The 22,317-nt window shown below is 40.8% G+C and overlaps 1 protein-coding gene across 2 annotated transcripts in view; it reads right to left on the bottom strand.

Moving 5' to 3' along the window:
- The window catches only part of FGD6 (FYVE, RhoGEF and PH domain containing 6), a 131,480-nt gene that overhangs the window by 29,063 nt on the left and 80,100 nt on the right, over window positions 1-22,317 (bottom strand). For both annotated transcript variants that reach the window (XM_059681955.1, XM_059681954.1), the window contains exon 11: window positions 3,466-3,516. In XM_059681955.1, the coding sequence (XP_059537938.1) occupies window positions 3,466-3,516 (51 nt within the window). The remainder of the gene's footprint in view (window positions 1-3,465; window positions 3,517-22,317) is intronic.

The following is a 22,317-nucleotide window of genomic DNA, read 5'->3' as shown; positions in this document are numbered from 1 at the left end:
ATATGTTTCAAGGGACCTGGCGTATATAGCATACTGTTCTTAATATGTTTGCTCCCCTTAGTGCTGTGTGTTTTAACCAAGGTCACCTCTCCGAGAAAGGTTGTTTCCCCAGGTAGGAATTTTTCCCTGAAGTCAGGGAGGGGATGAAACTCCTTAACTAAGTGCCAGGCAGGTAGTTAATCACTACAAACAATCATGCTTAAGCTACATAATCTTTACTCCCTGGAATGGAGATAAGAACCGCCCTAACCTTTGTAATAGAAATTGACAGGATTAAAATCAACTGGGATAAATACGGATGTAACAAGACAATAAGCAGCAGAACCTCTCTGGAGATCGAGACCAGAACTTGGCTGGAGATCCTGGCTAGGCTGCTGATCAACTGAACGCTGTCTCCGTGTCATTCCTTCTTGGCTGACTCCGTCTACGCCTTTGGGAACCCCTGGACCTGCTGGGGTTGGACCCCGGCACTCAGTCCCCAGTAGGGGGCGTGCAGGAGGCAGCTGATCAATGTTTCTCTCTCATCATTGTTGTTTCTATCTCTCCCTTTCTCTCTGAAATCAATAAAAATATATTTTTAAAAAAAGACAGACATGGTATACCATGTATATTAATGTATGAATGTCAGTGTTGTTTTGTGCTGAAACTTGATTATCCTCTTGAAGTTTACAAGGATACAGATAGGATTTCACCTGGAAGCTAAGGACCATTCCAGTGTAGACTGCCTTGGGAGTGAGGGATCCTGGGACAGGAAACCAGAAAGCAATTATGTAAGAGGGTCAGGGCTCAGCTCCCTTCTTTTTTCTTTTTTTAATATATTTTTATTGATTTCCGAGAGGGAGGTAGGGAGGGAGAAACAGAGAGAGAGAGAGAGAGAGAGAGAGAGAGAGAGAATCAATCATGAGAGAGAATCATTCATTGGCTGCCTCCTGCATGCCCCCTACTGGGGATCAAGCCTGCAACCTGGCCATGTGCCCTTGACCGAATTGAACCCGGGACCCTTCAGTCTGCAGGCCAACGTTCTATCCACTGAACCAAACTGGCTAGGGCTCAGCTGCCTTCTCTTAGTCTGATCCCAAGAGGGGAAAATGTCACATGCAAGCATACTAGACTTTAGGAAATTGCATGCATTACTTTGTTACTTAGCTTCATTTGTATTTCATTCTTTTTATTAACCCCTTGTCGTTAGCAAAGTGACTTTGACTGCTCCAGTCTTATTAGTTTTGCAACTAGCTATAAAAAGAAGTCTGAACTTTATCTCCTTTGGGGCTACAGTTGTTCTCAACCCAAGACAGTAGTATTCCCCATGGGACATTTGGACATGTGTAAGGACAATTTTTGGTTGTCACATGATTGGGGAGGTCCTCTAGCCTTTAGTGGGTAGGAGCCAGGGATGCTAAACATTCTGTACTCCTAATTAGAAACCCACACAAAGGTTATTCCAGACAATGTAACAGTAGGACTTCCACTGAGAAAAACTGGTAGTGTTAAAAAGGGAATATGCCCTCCTGAGGCTGGTGTAGCGGGAACAGTAATCAACAACAAAAGGACAATTAAAAAAATACACAAAAGATCAATTATTGGAAAGGGGGTGAGGATTTTTGGTCCAACTACTATAACCTACCAAGAGATTCTCTTTCTGGTATCAATCCTGGGGGTTCCTATATTCTTTAGATACAAACTCATTACTATCACCATTATTAAAGGAAAGCAGTGTTTCCCCCCAACCATAAATCATACTGTATTGCACCTGGCACTCATCACGCCAGCTATTCAGGAGATGGTCCTGGGCACACGCCCTGCTTTCTGGCTGCTTGAAGGACAAGTGGGCAGGGAGAGAAGCTTTTGGATGAAAGGATAAAGCTGTTGTTGTCTGGTCACCTGAATTCCAAACTCTGCATTCTCTCACCCAGTCTGTAATTCTACTCCCCAGGTCATCCCTTTAAGAGGCCCTGGTGACTCTGTCACTTTAGCTCCTCTGCCTGCCTTCCAGAGGTATATCTGTCGCATTTCCCCTCACCCTTGGCAACCTCATTTACAACTGCTCACCACTTTACTGCGGTGCACCTGGCCATACAGTGCACTTCACTATTCACTGCTTATTCTAATTCAGTTTTTGCTCAAGTGTGTAATTTTCCTTTAAACAAGCTCTTTAATCTCTGGCCCTGTATTTGTTTTATCTGTAGAATGGAGCTAATAATTCACTGTCTTTGAGGGCAGAGGCCTTGGAAGAGATGTTTTTTTGAGGCCCTATTTGTTAAGATCTGTTTAAAATTTTTATTTTCATGAGAGAGATTCTGATCTGGAATGCCCATCCTCGCTCTGCCTACCCAACTCCTCTCCAGCCCCACTTCTCTCTGCGCAGAGCTCTGCCTCTTCAACCTTCACACTTTTCTCCCTCTTTCAAAGGATCCTGTACTGTTTAGTGCATCCTAAATTTACAGCTATCTACTCTTTCTTTGTCTGCTGGGCAGGCTTTTTTCTTCAACTAGGTATGTTCACTGAATGCAAGACGCATGTCATATTTCCCACCCCAAACTTTTCCTTTAAAAAAAAAAGCACCTTTAAAAGCATAACACTTGCAAATAGAAGATGTTAGAGAAGGAGAAGTAAAACAATTAAGAGAATGAATAAGAATCTCTACAAAATGGGTTAAAGACCTGTTTGGTTTTATAATCGGAAAATATAAAGGATAACACAGGAATATGATAAAAATTCATAAAAGTAATGGGATGGACATGGACTTGTTTAATGTGTTTCTGCCGATCAGAATGAGGGATATATCTATGACTTTTGAAAGAAATGGGGTAAATAGAAAGAAACACCAGAAGTAACAGAAATAATCACATGTGTGTTTGTGTGTAAGAGAGAAACACATACATACACACACTATGGATTATCCCATGAACATCAATGAGTCCATTGTACTGTAATGGACTACTCCACTTAAATACCACTGGGCATGATGGGGTAAGGCTAATGCCCATCATTAAACAGTCTAGAACTACATGCTATTTTTGATGTTAGCCCTGATTTGTGTAGTTTGGTCACCTCGTGAACTCACGATTTTAAATGCAGATTAACTGGTTCAACCCCTGCTCTGAAAGCAGTGGGCATCTAGAGGAGGAGAACTGACATCTGGCAAGGGTGACTAACATAGGAGGATGGAGCTCCCTGACCCAGCATGCTGGGTGACTCTCAGGCGGCTGTCTCCCATGGCCAGCTCACCCTGGGCCATGCTTGTCCCTAAATTATCTATTACCCACATCCAGCTCCACTGTACCACTTTATCTAGTTCTATTTTAACCTGCCCAAAATAGCGTTTTGAAAAAAAGAAAAGGCTTCTTATAAATAAAAGAGTTTTGTTATATTTTTAATTTCTCAGTCCAAATAAAACATAATATAAAAGCTTCTACAATATAAAAAACCACAAAAATTTTTACCTTAAAAAAAAAAAGTTTTTACCTTGAGTATTTCTGTAATCTCCAGAGTCTTCTAAAAGATTTTTCAAATAATCTAGAAATGGAAAAAAATGATAGTATTTAGTGCAATAAAGCAGTAAGGGGAAACACACTTGTCTTTTTTATTAAATACGTCAGTCATTCTTGTTGGTTAAGACACATGCTAGTCCAATTTGTGCTAACTTTCTAAAGTGTGAAAGAATAAAGCCCTAAGAAAAATTTAAAATCAGGACACAGAAGGAGAGCAGAAAAGAGCCTCAGAGGTCACACCAGTCATTTCAGAGAGGAGAAACCAGGTTGCTGAGTACAGTGTCTCACCCAAGTCACACAACCTCTTTATGCAGAGCCAGGACTAGAATCCAGGCTTCCTGATGCCCAGTTCAGATATTTCACACATGAAATACCTTAACCTCAAGATCATATGTAGTCTAATACAAAATTCCAAGCGTTAATAGATTGAATGCCTAAGGAACTCTTAGGTTTGTCCATCTAAGTCTAACAACATCAGAACACCAGAAGAATGCAATACACTAGACCAGGGGCTCTCAAATGGGGGTGAATTTGGCTCCTAGGGGTCATTTGGAAATGTCTGGAGATATTTCTGATTGTTACAACTGGGGGAAGAGGGGTTACTGGCACCTATTGATGAGAGGCCAGGGGTGCTGCTAAACATCCTACAAATGCACAGGGCAGCCCCACAACAAAGAACTATCTGACCCAAAAAGTCAACACGGCTGCAGTTGAGAAAACTGATCTAGAGGAAAATGGTCTGTAAAATGAGCGACATAGTTTATGGTGGTTCTTATAATATGGAAAGAAATTAAAGCAATATGTTGTACTTAATAAATCTTTAACAAAAAGGAATGTAACAGGATTTTGAGGTAATACTCTCTTGTCTGTTGATAAATGTTGGATGGCTAATCCTTATCTATCAAATTAAAATAAATTCCATTCCCTGGAATTTAAAGTCCCCCACTACATGGTCCCTATTGACTTTCTGATTTTCTCTCTTGCTACTGCCCAACACAGGCCCTTTATTCTTACCAAAGTTTGATTCTGCAAAATTCCTTAAATGCTGCCCATGTGTTCTCTGGCTCCATACTTTTTGTCTCTAATGTTCCCTTTTTCTGAATCCTTCCTCTGTCTCTGCATATAAAAATTCTCCTCATATTCTTCAAGGCTCATTTCAAATTCCTCTTCTCCTATTAAACTTTCCACTTAAAGGAAATATTCTCTCCCTTTGAATAATACATTACATGACAGTTACTCATTGTATGCCTTTAATCGTTTTTGTTTTCATTTGACTCAAAGCTCCATGTGGGAAGAACCCACATCTGATTCATCTTTCTATCTTTCATAATACTTATCCAGGACTTTTGCACAAGGGACAATAAATGCTTAGAATTTTTTTAAATGATTTTTTTCTTGGACAGAACTGTCTTAGTTTAGGTAAACAACAATAAAGGCTGAAACCAATCCTAATGACAGTGGGAGTTGAGAAAATGAAAGGAGGAAAGGCATGTTAAGAAACAATGCATTTTTATCAGAATCAACCTCCATTAACAATATCATGGACTATATCATATTTCATCCCAGGGTTTTATGAAATCATGCTGAAAGGCACAAAGGGAAACTTGGGTGCCAGTGGCAAGTTTCCAAACGTACTACATGAAGTAAACACTCACACCCAAGTGTTGAAACTCTGTGCATCTTTAGACAGTGATCCAAGAACCTGTGTGAGTCTAGACATGCAGCACTGGCAGGAAGCCATGTGAGACACTGTGGATGACGACATTCCGTTTCCATGCACCGTGGTGTAGGTTCTATCCTGCCAGAGACCGTCACTAGCAATTTAGATCTTAAAAGTAATCTGAACACAGAAGATGGAAAGTATGCTTCCAATCAAATAAGAAAACCACAAAAATTAACAAAATACGCTGATTACACATTACACTTAGCTTTTCCTGGAAATGAAAATTAACTTCATCTCACTCTGACTCCACTCAGAATGAATTCCCTATTTAAGCCATGTTTGGTGAGTCTAAATAGTCAGCTTCTCCATGAGAATGATAGGGTTGGGGAAAAACATTTAGTCGTCTTCTTAGATGTTCTCAACATCCCAGCTACCTCATTCATCAAAAGCAACAGTTCTTAAAGCCTCGAGGTCGCTGAAGAGTATGGAAAGGACACCAGATTTACCTAAGTATCTGATTCATGACAAGTTCCTATTGTGTCTTCAATGCTTGTTCTTTAATACAGAACTGAGACATTTCTCTAAACCAGTGGTCAGCAAACTCATTAGTCAACAGAGCCAAATATCAAAAGTACTTCTTCAAAATAGACTCGCCCAGGCCAAAAATCAACTTCTGCACATGGGCCACGAAGTTTCAATTGCACTGTACACGCGCCCGCACGTGGTATTTTGTGGAAGAGCCACACTCAAGGGGCCAAAGAGCTGCATGTGGCTCGCGAGCCGCCATTTACTGACCACGGCAAGAGAGCCGGCTGGAAGATGTATTAGGAAATCCTGACCTCAGAATCACTGTGCTGAGCCTGATAATGCTCCTGAGCTGCATTTTCTTTCCTTGTACTCAAACTCAGCTGCTGTCCGCCAACCTGAACTTCAGGAATAGAGTGGAAACACAAATCGGCTGAAGAGAAAACCCACCACTAAGATGTTACAAAATCATGCTATTAATCAAGGATGTAATGGGGTTAGGCTTACTCTCTTTATTAATTTTTTAAAAAGTATCTTAAAATTCAATGTTCCGAGATTAAACTTTAAAAATTCAACTTTCCAACGTATCCATCCATCCATCTATATTTTCAGGGCATCTTGTGGCAGTGCATCCTTGTGGGAACTTTCACCTTTTCAAGGAAGACGAGACCATGATCACCCTCAGTGAAGAATCACTCGGTGCCTCAGCCGCAGAATTGGAACATGATTGATTGCCCTGAGTCAGACGGAAGGAGCACGGAAACCACCAGCTGTCCCAGTGACTGTTACAATCCAGGTGAAACCCAGGAAAGGAGGCCAGACAGACACACCTGTATTGGTCATAGGGAATTGTTTACTGCATACCATTTAGGACCTTGTACAGGAGTTTCCTTTTTAAAAAATGAGGAGAGCAGAGTAATCTACTCTATTTGCCATATTAGACGTGTATCAGTCTATGACACTTCCCTGCTTCTGCCAAACCAAACTAAGCATTTTTCAAAACTTCGCTAATAAAAATGCCTCAAATGCTACTGAGGTTAATTCTTTCAAAGAAAAAAAAAAAAAAGGTTGGTGCAGCATGCATGGGCACCACAAAATGCACTTTCTGGCCACCAGATGGCATCGTTGGTTAATAAAAGTTAAATAACCCCCATTATCGCCATGGGCAACCTCAAGGAACATGCAAGTTTAATTTTGTTCTCATTTCTGAGGGCCCAACAAATATTGTATCATGTTCCAGGTCTAAGTTTTCTAATATAAGTGCTCCTAGTAAGCCCTACCACCCCTGATTACACAGCCAATGAATAATTAACTTATAGCTGAAAGCTATTCAGTACAGTTAACCTTTCCTAAACATGAGTCATCTGTGGGAATCTGGGACTTTTTACTTCAACAATGCCCAGATTCCTGGACTGTGTGTGTGCTGTGAAATGGGAATGGCAGAGCACAGAGGAAATGAGCATACAGGATGGGTAACATTCCAAAGTCAGTTATTTTGAATTTGAGGACATGTCTTGCTTTGTATTATCCAGATTTCTTCTTTCCTCCCTAAATAATGTAATGATATCAACAACACATACAGAATTATGGGATCCAAAGGTCCATTAAGTCTGGTCAATAAGCCTGTCTGCCAAAATCTCAAATTTTCAAAGAAGCAATAAAATATTATCCTGACTTATGAAATAAAGTATTGATTATTTTAAATACCCCAAATAAGGATCAATTGTCTAGCTGTAAGACATACCGCCATATTCAAAGCAGCTTGGTGAAGTGGTCAAGAGCCCTTGCTGGGAGCAAGAAGGCAGCTTCTTGTTCTCTTAATAGTCCAGCCATGCCTAGCAGAGGCATGGGGCTTTGGCCAATTCTGTTCTGTAACATTTCCGTGTTAGTATCCTCATACACTATATAAGGCTAGACCAGATTTAAAAAACTGTAATGATTCTCATTGTAAACAAGCGGTTCTCAACCTGTGGGTCGCGACCCCTTTGGGGGTCAAATGACCCTTTCACAGGGGTCGCCTAAGACCATCGGAAAACACATATATAATTACATATTGTTTTTGTGATTAATCACTATGCTTTAATTATGTTCAATTTGTAACAATGAAATTGGGGGTCGCTGCATTAGGAAGGTTGAGAACCACTGTTCTAAACAATCATGAAGCATATATTTATTTTTAAATTTCTAAGATGCATTGCCCTGACCGGTGTGGCTCAGTTAGTTGGCATCATCATCCTATGCACCAAAAGGTCCTTTAATTACCGGTCAGGGCACATGCCTAGGTTGCAGGTTCGATCCCTGGTTGGGGCCCATATGGGAGGCAACCAATTGATGTTTCTCTCTCACACTGATGTTTCTCTCTCCCACTCTGTCCTCTCTCTCTAAAAATCAATAAAAAATATTAAATATTTTTAAAATTTGGTTTTTTAAACAAACAAACAAATAAATAAAAATAAAAGGTGCTCTGATCCCCTGCTCTAATTCTCTTACTCCTTGAATATTAGTTCAGTCCTGGTCCCTAATGTGTGGCCCAGGGCTTCCTCTTATACGTATATATGATGCTTATATATAAAGTTAGAGAGTGACTTTTCTGGGCTCTTAGGCTCACAGATTCATCGTTTGGAAAGCAGGTGATGCCTTTCTGTGAAACAGAAAAGGCCACTTTTCCTGGGCTGATGCAGCCCCTCACCCGGGCACCCAATATGGTGAACAGAGTGCAGGCTGGACTTGGACCTCAGCTGGGAGGGCATAACCATCTGGTCGATCCTAGACTTTGATAAGCCTGGTCCTGAGGTGGCAAGCCCAGAGGACTCCAGAACCACACCCAACTCCAGAACCACACCCAATTCCAGGCTCATCCTATGGAAAAATTCTGGAGTTCTTACACGGTACAGAATTTCTCCTCAGTCCCTTTTTAGCAGGACAGACTGGCTAGGCATATCCAGAATGCCCTTGGAGGAGTCAAACCCATAGAAAATCTCCCAACAAAAGTAAATGTCCACTATTTTGACTTGGTTGAAACAAATGCTTTTCTTTCTGGACACATTTTTAAATGGTTAAGGCTGCCAATTTACCAAGTGAGGATCTCAAATGTACAAAAATGACCTGGGCATGGTTAAGCCCTACTTAAATGAGCTCTTAACCATATTTGGTCCTCACTACCCTGGTGGTTAACGAAGAGCACGTTTAGGTTTATAAGTATATTTTAATACCCGAAGACCTGCAAGGTGAAGAATAAAGTAAATATAAGCACCAAGGTGAATTCAAGCTTGACCAAATTTCAATTTTGTCCAACTGGAACAGTTACTGATGCCAGCCAGGATTTTGACAAACCCTAAGAGGGAAAACTCTTGTAAGAGTCAGCTTGTTTGATCTTTGGCAAAGGAAGGCCCAGCAATAAAGGCTTCTGGCTATTTGCAGTGTCAAATCTATACTGGGAGTCAGAAAAAAGAATGGCTTTGTAGTAATGTTTACGAATAGAATTCTGCCAACTTGGATAGGCAAAAACAAACATTTTCATTAACATCTAAGTGAAACACAGAATTTCCTTTCATTATGAATGCAGGCAACAAGCCACAGTATCATCAATGATAACCAGTGACTCTGTCACCATAAAAACCACATATTGTTTTATATCACATTACAGTCATTGCAGACATCTCAAAATACTGTTTACTCTCACCACTACTTCAAAATCAGGGAAGTTATTAGATCCACCACCAGATCTTCCTATTTACTGCATTACTAAAGAAGCACATGTAATACTATGTTACACTTCAAAATTATTTTAATAATTGTATTTCAGCCCACTTAGTTTCCTTTTAGTCTTAAGTATTTTTTTCTGTAATTTAAAAATTTATTCTGAGAAGAGATCCATTCATAGCTTTCACCAGATTGCCAAAGGGATCCAGGCACAAAAAAAGGTTAAGAACCCCTGCTCTACAGAGAAAGTGAGGTTTGCATTTAAAAGCTATAATTTTAAAAAAGAAAAATAAAGAATTAAAAGCTATAATTTAATAGAACAGGCTTACCTCTTAAAGTCTTTTCATATTAAAATCGGGGATATGATTTATTAAATACTATCTCTCACAATACCTTGTTCACAACTACAATTAAAAACGAATTGCAACAGAACAAGAGCTGATGTCATTACAATGAAAATTCTAAATATTATCAGTCTCCCATTTTACACCAATGGAACTGTCTCATACCAGGGCCTTTGGGTTCCCCAGAAACTAAATTCCTTGGCTAGTGTCCAGGATAGCCCCACCTCTCATCAAGTTCTGCCCTAGAGAAAGTGTTAGAATGACATTTGATGTAAACAATTAGCCCTGGGTTTCAAAACAAATACCTACCCAGCAAAAGTTTTATTTTCAGTAAGGGTTTTTTTTAAAGTCATGCATTAATTTGAGCCAGATCTTTTTACCCATCTGCTTATTAGCCTATTCATAGCTCAAATTTATAACTTCAGAACACTAGAACAGATGTTTTTAATATCATATTTTCTACCAACATCAGAAATCCTAGATTTCTAAAACATAGAGGGAGTTAATACCATACCAGAGTAAAGGCAAAGATATTACAGGAAAAGTAACCTATATATATAAAAGCCTCAGCTGACCGACTGGTAACTATGACATGCACTGACCACCAGGGGGCAGACGCTCAGGGCAGAAGCGGAAAACAAAGGCATGGAAACATGGAACAGACTGATGAATCTCAGAGGGAAGGAGGAAGGGGAAAGGTAGGGAAGAGATTAACCAAAGATCTTATATGCATACTAGAGGCCTGGTGCACAGATTCATGCACTGGTGGGGTCCCTTGGCCTGGCCTGTGGGTATCAGGCTCTCCAACATCCCCTGAGGGGTCCCGAATTGCGAGAGGGCGCAGGCCAGGCCAAGGGAACCCACTGGTGAACGAATCTGTGCACCAGGCCTCTAGTATAATATGTTGTTAAAGTCATTCATAATATAACATAAATATTTTGAACAAGAGCAAAGAAACTACTTGATCCAAATTTAATCAAAGTTCAAAGGAGTGTGTTTTTTTCCCGAAGTAATAAGTGGAAACATATTTCAGAGAAATTTTTAAATTATGTTTTCATTATATTTTCTCCACCATGATCCTCACTGATTCTACCTGTTTCAACAGCAATGTAGTAACTTTCTAAATCAAAGGTTTTATCTATTGAAAAAATTTATAACACATATAACATAAAAATTCTAAAAAGATATGATAGTCATTTCTGGATGATAGAAGGTGAAGAACTTTATTGTTATTATTTTTTAACTAGAGGCCCAGTGCACGGGGGCGGGGGGGGTCCCTCAGCTCAGCCTGCACCCTTTCCAATCTGGAACCCCTCGGGGGATGTCTGACTGCCGGTTTAGGCCTGATCCAGGGAGGGCACCCAACTGCCCTCCCCTGCAGGCCTGGTCACCCCTAACTGCCCTCCCCTGTCAGCCTGGTTTCTCCCAACTGCCCTCCCCTGCAGGTCTGGTCCCCCCCCCACTGCCCTCCCCTGCAGGCCTGGTCACCCCTAACTGCCCTCCCCTGCTGGCCTGATCACCCACAACTGCCCTCCCCTGTTGGCCATCTTGTGGCTGTGGGCGCCACCATCTTTGAAGGCATGGCAGTCAATTAGCATATTCCCTCCTTATTGGCTGTGGGTGCTGTCATCTTTGCAATGGTGTGAGGGTCAATTAGCACATTACCTCTTTATTAGATAGGATAATACTTACATATTTTAATAGGTACAAAAGATTTCAAAAAAAGTGACCCTTACAAAAATAAATCCTCAAAATATACTCACTCAAGTGACAAGATCAATATAACTTTTAGGAAATGAAAATGGGAAAAGCTTGGTTGGAGCCTGAATGGTTGAGCAAGGGCCCAAGGAGGAGTATTGTAAGCTCATCAGGACAGGGATGACCACAGGTGTCCAGCTCAGGGCCGGTCCCTATCAATAAATATTTGTTCAGTGAGTTAGTGACTGATTAATGAAGGAGAGAATCTGGCCTTGAAGGCCAGGTTTCAGGAGAGACTAAGAAACCTACTAGAGCAAAGGAAAATAAAAGTTTGGGCAAATTTGGGTTATAAACTTCAACCTTTATACTGTGGATGTTAAGTTTTTGGTTTTATTTTTTCTATTCTAAAATAGGGACTTATTTTTACAGCATTTTTACCTTCACAGCAAAATTGAAAGGCAACAGAGATTTCCCATACACCTCCTACCCCGACACATGCATAGTCTAACCCCACCATCAACATCTCCCACTGGAGCAGATTTGTTACAAGGGATGATCCTGCAACGACACATCATAATCACCAAAATCCATAGTGTGCATAAGGGTTCACTCTTAGTATTGTACATTCTATGGGTCTGGACAAATGCAAAACGATATGTATACATCATCATGGTAGGATAAGTATATTTTCAACTTTCCTAATAAGCAGAATAAAAGCATATCTGCAAAATAATAATAATAATAATAATAAATATGTATATATATATATATATATATATATATATAGAGAGAGAGAGAGAGAGAGAGAGAGAGAGAGAGAGAGAGAGAGAGATACAGAGATAGTAATAGCTGCTCCCAGTTCCTGGCACAGAGCTCCTAAAAGCCTTGTAATTTAATAAGTAATAAGAGCATTGGGAGCACCTTTTTTTCTAATAATAGCTCTTTGACCCTAGTTCTGACACAGAGCTCCTAAATCCCTTGGACTTTCCTAGGTGATAGGAGTATCTTTTGATCTAATGAGGTGCGTCTTGATGGGCTGTTGAATAGCTCCTAGATGAAGCTGGTCACCAGAAGGATCAAGCCATGATTAGCAGTTTGGAACTTTCAGGCCCACTCTCCATCCCATAGGAAAGGGAGAAGGGGTAGGAGTGGCGCTAATAGTAGATCATGTCTGCATAATGAAGCCTCATCAAAATCCCAGAATATGCCCTAGCTGGTTTGGCTCAGTGGATAGAGTGTCAGCTTGTGGACTGAAGGGTCCCAGGTTCGATTCTGGTCAGGGGCACATGCCTGGGTTGCGGGCTCGATTCCCAAAGGGGGGCGTGCGGGAGGCAGCCGTTCAGTGATTCTCTCTCATCACTGATGTTTCTCTCTCTCTCTCCCTTCCTCTCTGAAATCAATAAAAATACATTTTAAAAAATGTTAAAAAAAAAAAAATCCCAGAATACAGGGTTTGGTGAACTTCCAGACTGCACAGGGGGTGCGTGCCCTTCCCAGATACCCTCCCTCCCTATGCATGTATTCCACCTGGATTTTCATCCGTATCTTTTATCATATGCTTTTACAATACACTGGTAAGTGTAAAGTTTCCCTGAGCTCTGTGAGTCATTCTAGAAAATTAGGAACCCAAGGAGGAGTTGTGGAGACCCAGAATAACAGTTGGTTGATCAGAAATACAGGTGACAACCTGGAAAGTGCAATTGGCCTCTTAAATTTGGGAGAAGAGGAAGTCTTGTGGGATTCAGCCCTTAATCTGTAGGATCTGACACTATCTTCAGGAGATAGTGTGAAAACTGAATTAAATTGCATGACACTTAGCTGGTATCAAAGAGAATTGCTCAATGGCAAAAAAAGCCACACACACCTGGTGTCCTGGAAGAGAAATGAAGTGATGATGTGTCAGGCTACCTGGGGGAGTGGTAAGAGGTAGCATGATCATTAGGAAGATATTTCCATAACCAGGCATGAGGTCAGAAAGGCCTGGCCTGGAGCATAACACAGGAAATGGAAAGAGCAGGAAGCAGAGGCAGGCGAAAACTGGTCAACAGATCCTACCAGGGAGCAAAGATGAGGAAAGGGAAGTATTTCAGAGTCCTTTCCACAGTTCTGTGCCTGTGTAACTGGAAATTGTTTTGATTCTTAAAAGCAATTCACTCATCCATCCATCCAACATTTGTTAGCACCACTGCATAGGGCTTCTCAACCTTGTAGACAGGAACAATGTTTGTTTCCCTAAGCCTTTCAGTTTACCAAGTCTCTGTTAATGTGCCAGACTCTATGCCAGACACTAAATTAGGATAATAAAGACAGTCTTTACCCTGAAGAGATGATAAAGAAGGAGGAAATAAGCAGTGGTAGACAACAGTGTATGTCTATTTTCTTTCATTGCTTCCTCACTGTTGCCCTAAGATTTCCATTTCTCCTAAATCCAAATAGGTTCTGGGACCCACACATTTTAAAGAGTGTGACTAGATCAACTGGCCAAGATCTGACTAGATCAACTGGCCTTGAGTAGCCAATATAAAGGTAAAATTTATAAGTTTTTCTGCTTACATTTACTTTTTTGGTTTGTTTTTAGAATTCTAATCTAAGCATTCCATTATACATCATATACTTTTTTTTTTATCCTATTCTGGGTTGACTTGGAAAAAAAAAAAAAAGACAAGTTTTTAATACAATGAAGAAATCGGTAGCCTAAATAAAACACTCACTAAAAAAACGCAAATTATGTCCTGAAGAAAACATGCAAGACAATAGGATGGTTGTTTGAATTGTATGAGCAGAACTGCTATCTGGGAATTTCCACTCCCCTTTTCCTAAGAAGATTCCAAAAGTAACTATCCAAAAGTAACTATTCTATCTTATCCGCTTCATCTCTGTCTTCCCCTCCCAAGAAACCAAGCAGCACAAATCTACTTACACTGAGTCAGACAGGAATCCTTCCCCTTCTCTGCCTTAAACTCATTAATAAATTAAAGTTTTCAGGGGGTGCCTCAAATAGTCTCTACTTCTCCTCTCTGCTCCAGTATATTCTGTGCACTTGAAATTACTCCAAATTCTAAAATGGAAATAAAAGTACTTACCTCACAAGATTGTTCCGAGGATTAAATCATTGAGCTTATTTATCCAAAGATGAAGACTAAGTTAATTAACATGTTTAAATAGATGCAAACTTTAGGCTTAAAATCCAATTTCTAAAAATCTAAGTGAATAGACAGGGGCACTTGGATAGCAGAAATATCGTACAAAAGTAGGGAGCAATTAGAATATCACAAAAGATGAGTATTGAAAATCAGAATTTTGAATAAAAATTAAACAAACCCTTAATATCAACCCCTATGCTTCCTTGGGCTTAAATGATCATAGGTGCTTCAACTCATACTAAATGTCCTTAGGCAGGACACTTCACCTCTCTGGGTGTGTCTTTCATTTAGAAGAGAACTCTCTAAAATTCTCTCTCAATGTTGTCCTTTAGGCTAGTGATGTTTTGATTAAAGGGATATTGTAAACCTAGCTTAAAACCAACCAAAATTATTTCCTGAACAGCTTCTACGGTATCCAAAATGGACCCAGATATATTGGGGTACACTAAATTATTAGTAAAAGATTCACTCTCTGACCTCAAAAAGTTTATAATTAAATTAGGAACTAAATATTCAAATAGTAGGAATATCACCAAATTCACAAGGCATCAAATAAGAATTTACTAAGTCACACTGTACTGATACTAAGGGTCAAGGAGAACTGGAGTAATCAGTTCTTCAGTAATCAGGCTTCAAAGGGAATGGAGGACTTCAGCTCAGGCTTGGTGGAAGAGAAGAATTTGAATCAATGAGAGAAAAGGCATAAAACTATGTTCTTTCTTTGACTTTAGTCCTGACTTTTCGACTCTGAACAAGCTATTTATCACCTTTATCTTTCAATAAGTTCGTAATTACTATGGGTTTACTCTATATAAAGTAATGTGCATCATTTAAATAACAAAGATTTTCCAATTTAAGAAAGAGGAAAACAGCTTTAAGATTAAACAAGGGATAGCACAAAACTAAAAGTAACCCCAAACTCACATTATATTGGTTATAAAACAAGTAACATCTGTTCTCTTAAAGAGGATTTTTAAACTTGCTTTTGCTATTTTACCATTAATCATTAAAAATCAAACTCACTGTGAAATCTTAATTAAATAAAATGTGTAACATTTTTACTTACATCAGTCATAATGTGGGGAAAAATATTTTCACATAAAAATTTCATAACCTTGCTCCATCATTCTTGCAAATCATAGCCTTTAAAACCACACTTGTCTTTTGCCACTAAAAACAAGACTTCATTTGACAGCTGTAGAAATAGCGTAGCCATTCAATAGCTCATTTATGATACAGCAATGAATTTATCTAGCAAAAACACAACACATGCATGGGCACTTCCTTTTATCCTGTGTCGTCCAAACACAGAGGAAAGAAAAGTACAGATGGACAGGATATCCTCAAATTATTTGGTTTGCTTTAGGTCATCCCAGAGAAACACCTAGAGTCCAATTCACAGTTAGAAATTCAAATTAAGTAGAAACATCTAAGGAAGCAAGTCCTGGGGCTGAAAGGCAAGGCCTTCCTTATCAGCAGTTTGTTCTTCACTAGGCCAGCTTGGAAGGCAGAAAGCCTTTGCCTAAGGGAAATTGGGAAATCCTGGCTCTCCAGGATTCACCTACTTCAATCAATTCAGCCCTAGGTTTAAGAGAAAAAGATTAGATTAAGGGTAAAAGCATGCACTCCAAGCACTGATAGCATCCAAGGACCTCTATTTATATAAAAAATCTATTTATATAAAATTACAACAGATAAATCCATTAAAAAGAAAAAAAATTACAACAGATTGAATTTAGAGTAGTGGTGGCATTTTAGTATTCTTGTCCATGTTGACCCAATTCTTAAGGCACATTATGTATGTATATTAAGTCACTACACATTCATAAAATACTCCTGAGGACCTAGTAGTATGTATTGGATATTATGCTTGGTACTGAGACCTCACTAACTTTTTTGTGATACCAAACCACTTAATCTCTAAAATGCTGTTATCTTATCTATATAAATAATATATTGTGATGGTTATGGTGTTATAGAATAGCCAGAAGCTAGGAAAATTCCAGGGCTAGCAAAATAGTGAAACTGAGACAGATAAACAGTAGTTTGCAGCCACTAAGTAAATCCCCAATTCCCTAAACGAGGGCTCCTCAAACTACGGCCCGTGGGCCACATGCAAATACAAATATTGAATTTGTTCCCGTTTTGTTTTTTAACTTCAAAGAAGATATGTCCAGTGTGCATAGGAATTTGTTCATAGTTTATTTTAAACTATAGTCTGGCCCTCCAACGGTCTGAGGGACAGTGAACTGGCCCCCTGTTTAAAAAGTTTGAGGACCCCTGCCCTAAACCAAGGACACTTAAGAGTAAATAGTTTGCACTTCTCCCCAACCAGAGGGTAAATAGTTTAAATCCTCCTCCTCAGAGAGACAGATAACAGAAATCCAATTAAGTGTAATTTGCCAACCACACCCAAGGGCAAATTAAGAAAATAAATTTCATTTTGGTACACCATAAAGCTGATGAATATTCTATTGATCTACCCCTAAGAATTCCTTTATCACGCAGCCTTTAAAGGTCCTGAAAATGAAGGTTCCCAGGACACTCTCCCTTCAGGAAGCACCACACCTGTGCCACTCCCTTCCCACTCTTCTTCCCGCACAGGCACATATCCCCTAACCTCTAAGGCAGTGGTTCTCAACCTGTGGGTTTCTACCCTTTCACAGGGGTTGGTCGCCTAAGACCATCAGAGAACACATATATAATTACATATTGTTTTTGTGATTAATCACTATGCTTTAATTATGTTCAATTTGTAACAATGAAATTGGGGGTCACCACAACATGAGGAACTGTATGAAAGGGTCGCAGCATTAGGAAGGTTGAGAACCACTGCAGGGGATCCCATGAGACCTGCAAGTGTTGTAGGCAGTTAGACAGATCTGAGCAGAGCAAGGGTGATGGGCCAGGTACATAAGGTCACCAGGGTGGAAGAGCATCAGGTGCCTAGCAAAGAACCATCAATTGTAGGATGGGATCTCCATCCCAGGGTGACTTTTCCTCCCCAGCATATCAATGGTCATGCAGTTGGATCCCCTGACCTTTCCTCCTTAGAGATAACATCTATGCCTCGGTTGTATTTCAGCTCCAGGCCCAAATAAGCTATCAAACCAGTCACTGCTGACTGTCAGGACCAGCTGCATTGAAAAATGACTCCCTGCCCCAGTGATGACCAATCAGTGGAGACCACAACCCTGAAAGGACACACCTGGAAAACTGCTGAATATTCTTTTGAAATCTTCCCCAGGACTTCCCTTAAAATCTCCACCCCTGCCTGGCCGTAGTGCCTCAGTGGCTGAGCATCGGCCTATGAAGCAGGAGGTCACGGTTCAATTCTTGGTCAGGTCACAACCCGGCTTTCGGGCTCAATACCCAGGGTGGGGTTTGCTGGAGGCAGTCGATCAATGAGTCTCTCTCATTATTGATTTTTCTATCTCCCACTCCCTCTCCCTTCCTCGCTGAAATTAATAAAAATATTTTTTTTAAAATCTCCACCCTTAAAACCCTAGTGCCCTAGCTGGTTTGGCTCAGTGGATAGAGCGTTGGCCTGCGAACCAAAGGGTCTGATTCTGCTCAAGGGCCTGTACCTCAGTTTCGGGAGGACCCTGGCGTTGGCCCTTTTTGGCTTAAAAATCTGCCATCGAGGCTCACATTGATATTTCTCTCTGTCTTTCCCTCTCTCTTGCCCTATCTCTAAAATTCAATGGAAAAATATCCTCAAGTAAGGATTAAAAAACAAAACAAAAAACAACAATAAAAACGTTAAAACCCTAGGGCTAGGACCCAGAGTTCTCCTTCTTGGGAGCATGCCATAGATCTTTCCTTCTCTTCTCTTTCCTTCCCTTACACCTCCCAGCCCCAGGCACATTAACACTAGCTTCCTCACTCCCAAGCTTCAAAGACCCTTTTCTTTACCTCTATAAATTGTTTATAGAGGTAAACAATTTTTTTTACCTAAGCCCATTTCTTTTAGGAATTATTTTTTCTACCTCTATGATTTACCAAATAAATGTTCTCTTACAGGGTGGGTCTTGGCTCTGAATTCTTTCCTATCCAGAACCCAAGTACCTAGGTTGCTGAACCCAAGTTTGACCTGACCCCACCTGTCAGATACCTGGTGCAGTTCCCGCCCACCCACCACTTACAACACAACCAGGGGAGATATGCTCCTTGTTTCACTGTCATATGTTTTTGCTGAGGTCAATAAATTCTTGCTCTCTTTGTCTCCTGATTGAAATCTTTCCCTCAAGAAGATAAGAACCCAGGTCTCATCCTCTCCACAGTAACAATGGTGAAGATTTAATGAGTAAACCAGTGGTTCTCAACCCTCCTATTGCCGCGACCCTTTAATACAGTTCCTCATGTTGTGGTGACTTCCAACCATAAAATTATTTTCATTGCTACCTCATAACTGCAATTTTGCTACTGTTATGAATCATAATGTAAATATCTGATATGCAGGATGTATTTTCATTGTTACGAAATGAACATAATTAAAGCATAGTGATTAATCACAAAAACAGTATGTAATTATATATGTGTTTTCTGATGGTCTTAGGCGACCCCTGTGAAAGGGTCATTCAACCCCCAAAGGAGTCACGACCCACAGGTTGAGAACCGCTGGAGTAAATGAATATAAAGTCCTCAGATGTGTGCTTTCACTCAAATCAGAGCTTTTTGAAAATTTTCTCCACCCCTACGCCGCCCCCCCACCCCCCACCCCCATCTTTTACTATTAGAGTGGAAAGTAAACAGGCACAGCCCTGTGATGTTGACACTCACAATCAAGCAGAAGGTATAGACCAGCAGTGGGCAAACTACAGCCCGCGGATCCGGCCCGTTTGAAATGAATAAAACTAAAAAAAAAAAAAAAAGGCCGTACCCTTTTATGTAATGATGTTTACTTTGAATTTGTATTAGTTCACACAAACACTCCATCCATGCTTTTGTTCCGGCCCTCCGGTCCAGTTTAAGAACCCATTGTGGCGAGTCAAAAAGTTTGCCCACCCCTGGTATAGACAATGACCACTCAAAGGATGATGATAATGAAGATGTTGATGGTGATAAGGACACTGCTGCTACTAAGTACTAATAGCAGTGAGGGCTTATTTAGAACACACTCACCAAAGCAACATTCTCCTTATAACAGGGTGGAGAATCCTTTTTCGGCCAAGGGCCATTTGGATATTTATAACATCATTTGCAGGCCATACAAAATTATCAACTTAAAAATAAGTCTGCTGGAGAGAAACCAAGATGGCGACATAGGTAAACACCAGAAACTGCTGACTTGCACAACCACTTCAAAAATACAACTAAAAGACAAAACAGACATCATCCAGAACCACAGGAAAGCTGGCTGAGTGGAAATTCTACAACTAGAAGGAAAGAGAAAAGCACACTGAGACTAAGAGGAGGTGCGGAAGTAAGTGCAGAGGTACGGAGGCGCACGTGGAAACAGCTGGCAACTGAGGACACGGTTGTCTTTTTCCATCGGGAGGGAGTCTCAAAATCCCGACTGCTCTCAACTCCAGCTCCGGGCGAGTCTCTGGGGACCCAGACTCATATAGGAAGAAACTGGACTGTCTGGCATCGGTTGGAACTTGAGGTCGGTTTTCTCTCAGAGGTGCTTGCAGCGATTACTGGGACACTGAGACACAGGGCCTCTTAGGGCAGGACTGAGGAGCAGCCATAGCTGTGTGCAGAGGCTTTTGCATATGAAAGGCCTGGCCATTTGCAGTCTGAAAATTACCTAACAAATTGCAGCTGGGTCAGAGAGACCCAGAACTTCCAAAAGAAGCCCCAAGGCCCCACAGCAGCTTGCACTACTTCACAGCTGGGCCTCATCTGGGCACCTCCAAACCCCAAACAAAGAAGAGGAATCTGCAGAACTCTCCATAGCTCCTGCTGGGTAGCCTCAGGCAGAGGCTAAATTAGCACCTCCTTAGATCCAAGAGCCAGTGTACCCAGTGGTCAGAGTGGGATCATCCAGATTACAACTCCTCAGATCCATAAGGGACACACTCAGGGGGCAGACTCAGTGAGCACCAAAGCCCCACTGAAGCAAGTCTTGCCCCAGGAGGGTGTCTCCAGCACAGAAGTTCTCCCACTGCAGACACAGCTGATTCTCACAGCCAATTGGCCTGGAGGTCAATTCCTCCCAGTGATACCTACAACAATCAAGGCTTAACTACAACCAGACTGTGCACAAAGCCCACAAAGGGGTGCACCAAGAGTGTCCAACTCAGGCAATTGGGGAGGCTGAGCCACTGGGCCCTATAGGACACCTAGCACACAAAGCCACTCTATCAACACAGGGAAGCATAAAAAATGTGGAGACAAAGAAACAGGTCACAAATGACAGAAATGGAGGAATGCAAAGTACTGGATATAGAGTTCAAAACCACACTTTTGAGGTTTTTCAAGAATTTTCTAGAAACCGCCGGTAAATTTAGTGAGAGCCTCAAGAAATCTAGTGAGACCCTCGATGTTGTGAAAAAGGACCAACTAGAAATTAAGCATACACTGACTGAAATAAAGAATATTATACAGACACCCAACAGCAGACTAGAGGATCACAAGAACCAAGTCAGAGATTTGAAATACGAAGAAGCAAAAAACACCCAACCAGAAAAACAAAAAGAAAAATGAATCCAAAAATATGAGGATAGTGTAAGGAGCCTCTGGGACAACTTCAAGCATACCAACATCTGAATTATGGGGGTGCCAGAAGATGAGAGAGAGCAAGATATTGAAAACCTATTTGGAGAAATAATGACAGAAAACTTCCCCTACCTGGTGAAAGAAATAGACTTACAAGTCCAGGAAGCTCAGAGTACCCCAAACAAAAGGAATCCAAAGAGGACCACACCAAGACACATCATCATTAAAATGCCAAGAGCAAAAGACAAAGAGAGAATCTTAAAAGCAGCAAGAGAAAGAAAGTTAGTTACCTATAAGGGAGTACCCATACAACTGTCAGCTGATTTCTCAACAGAAACTTTGCAGGCTAGAAGGGAGTGGCAAGAAATATTCAAAGTGATGAATGCCAGGAACCTACAACCAAGATTACTTTATCCAGCAAAGCTATCATTCAGAATTGAAGGTCAGATAAAGAGCTTTACAGATAAGGAAAAGCTAAAGGAGTTCATCACCACCAAACCAGTATTAAATGCTTAAAGGTATCCTTTAAGAAAAGGAAGAAGAAGAAAAAGGTAGAGATACAAATTATGAACAACAAATACACATCTATCAACAAGTGAATCTAAAAATCAAGTGAATAAATAATCTGATGAACAGAATAAACTGGTGAATATAATAGAATCAGGGGCATAGAAAGGGAGTGGACTGACTATTCTTTGGGGGCGGGGGGAAGGAGTGTGGGGGTGCGGGAAGAGACTGGACAAAAATCATACACCTATGGATGAGGACAATGGGGGCGGGGGTAAGGGCAGAGGGTGGGGTGGGAACCGGGTGGAGGGAGCTATGGGGGGAAAAAAGAGGAACAACTGTAATAATCTGAACAATAAAGATTTAATTTAAAAAAAAAATGAGTCTGCTGCCCTGACCAGTTTGGCTCAGTGGATAGAGCCTCAGCCTGCAAACTGAAGGGTCCCAGGTTCAATTCTGGTCAAGGGCATGTACCTTGGTTGCAGGCACATCCCCAGTAGGGGGCGTGCAGGAGGCAGCTGATCGGTGTTTCGCTCTCATCAATGTTTCTAACTCTATCCCTCTCCCTTCCTCTCTGTAAA

The sequence above is a fragment of the Myotis daubentonii genome, chromosome 2, assembly GCF_963259705.1.
Source record: "Myotis daubentonii chromosome 2, mMyoDau2.1, whole genome shotgun sequence".
Lineage (NCBI taxonomy): Eukaryota > Metazoa > Chordata > Mammalia > Chiroptera > Vespertilionidae > Myotis > Myotis daubentonii.
Note: the sequence above shows the minus strand (reverse complement) of the source record. Positions and strands in the feature narration are given on the sequence as shown.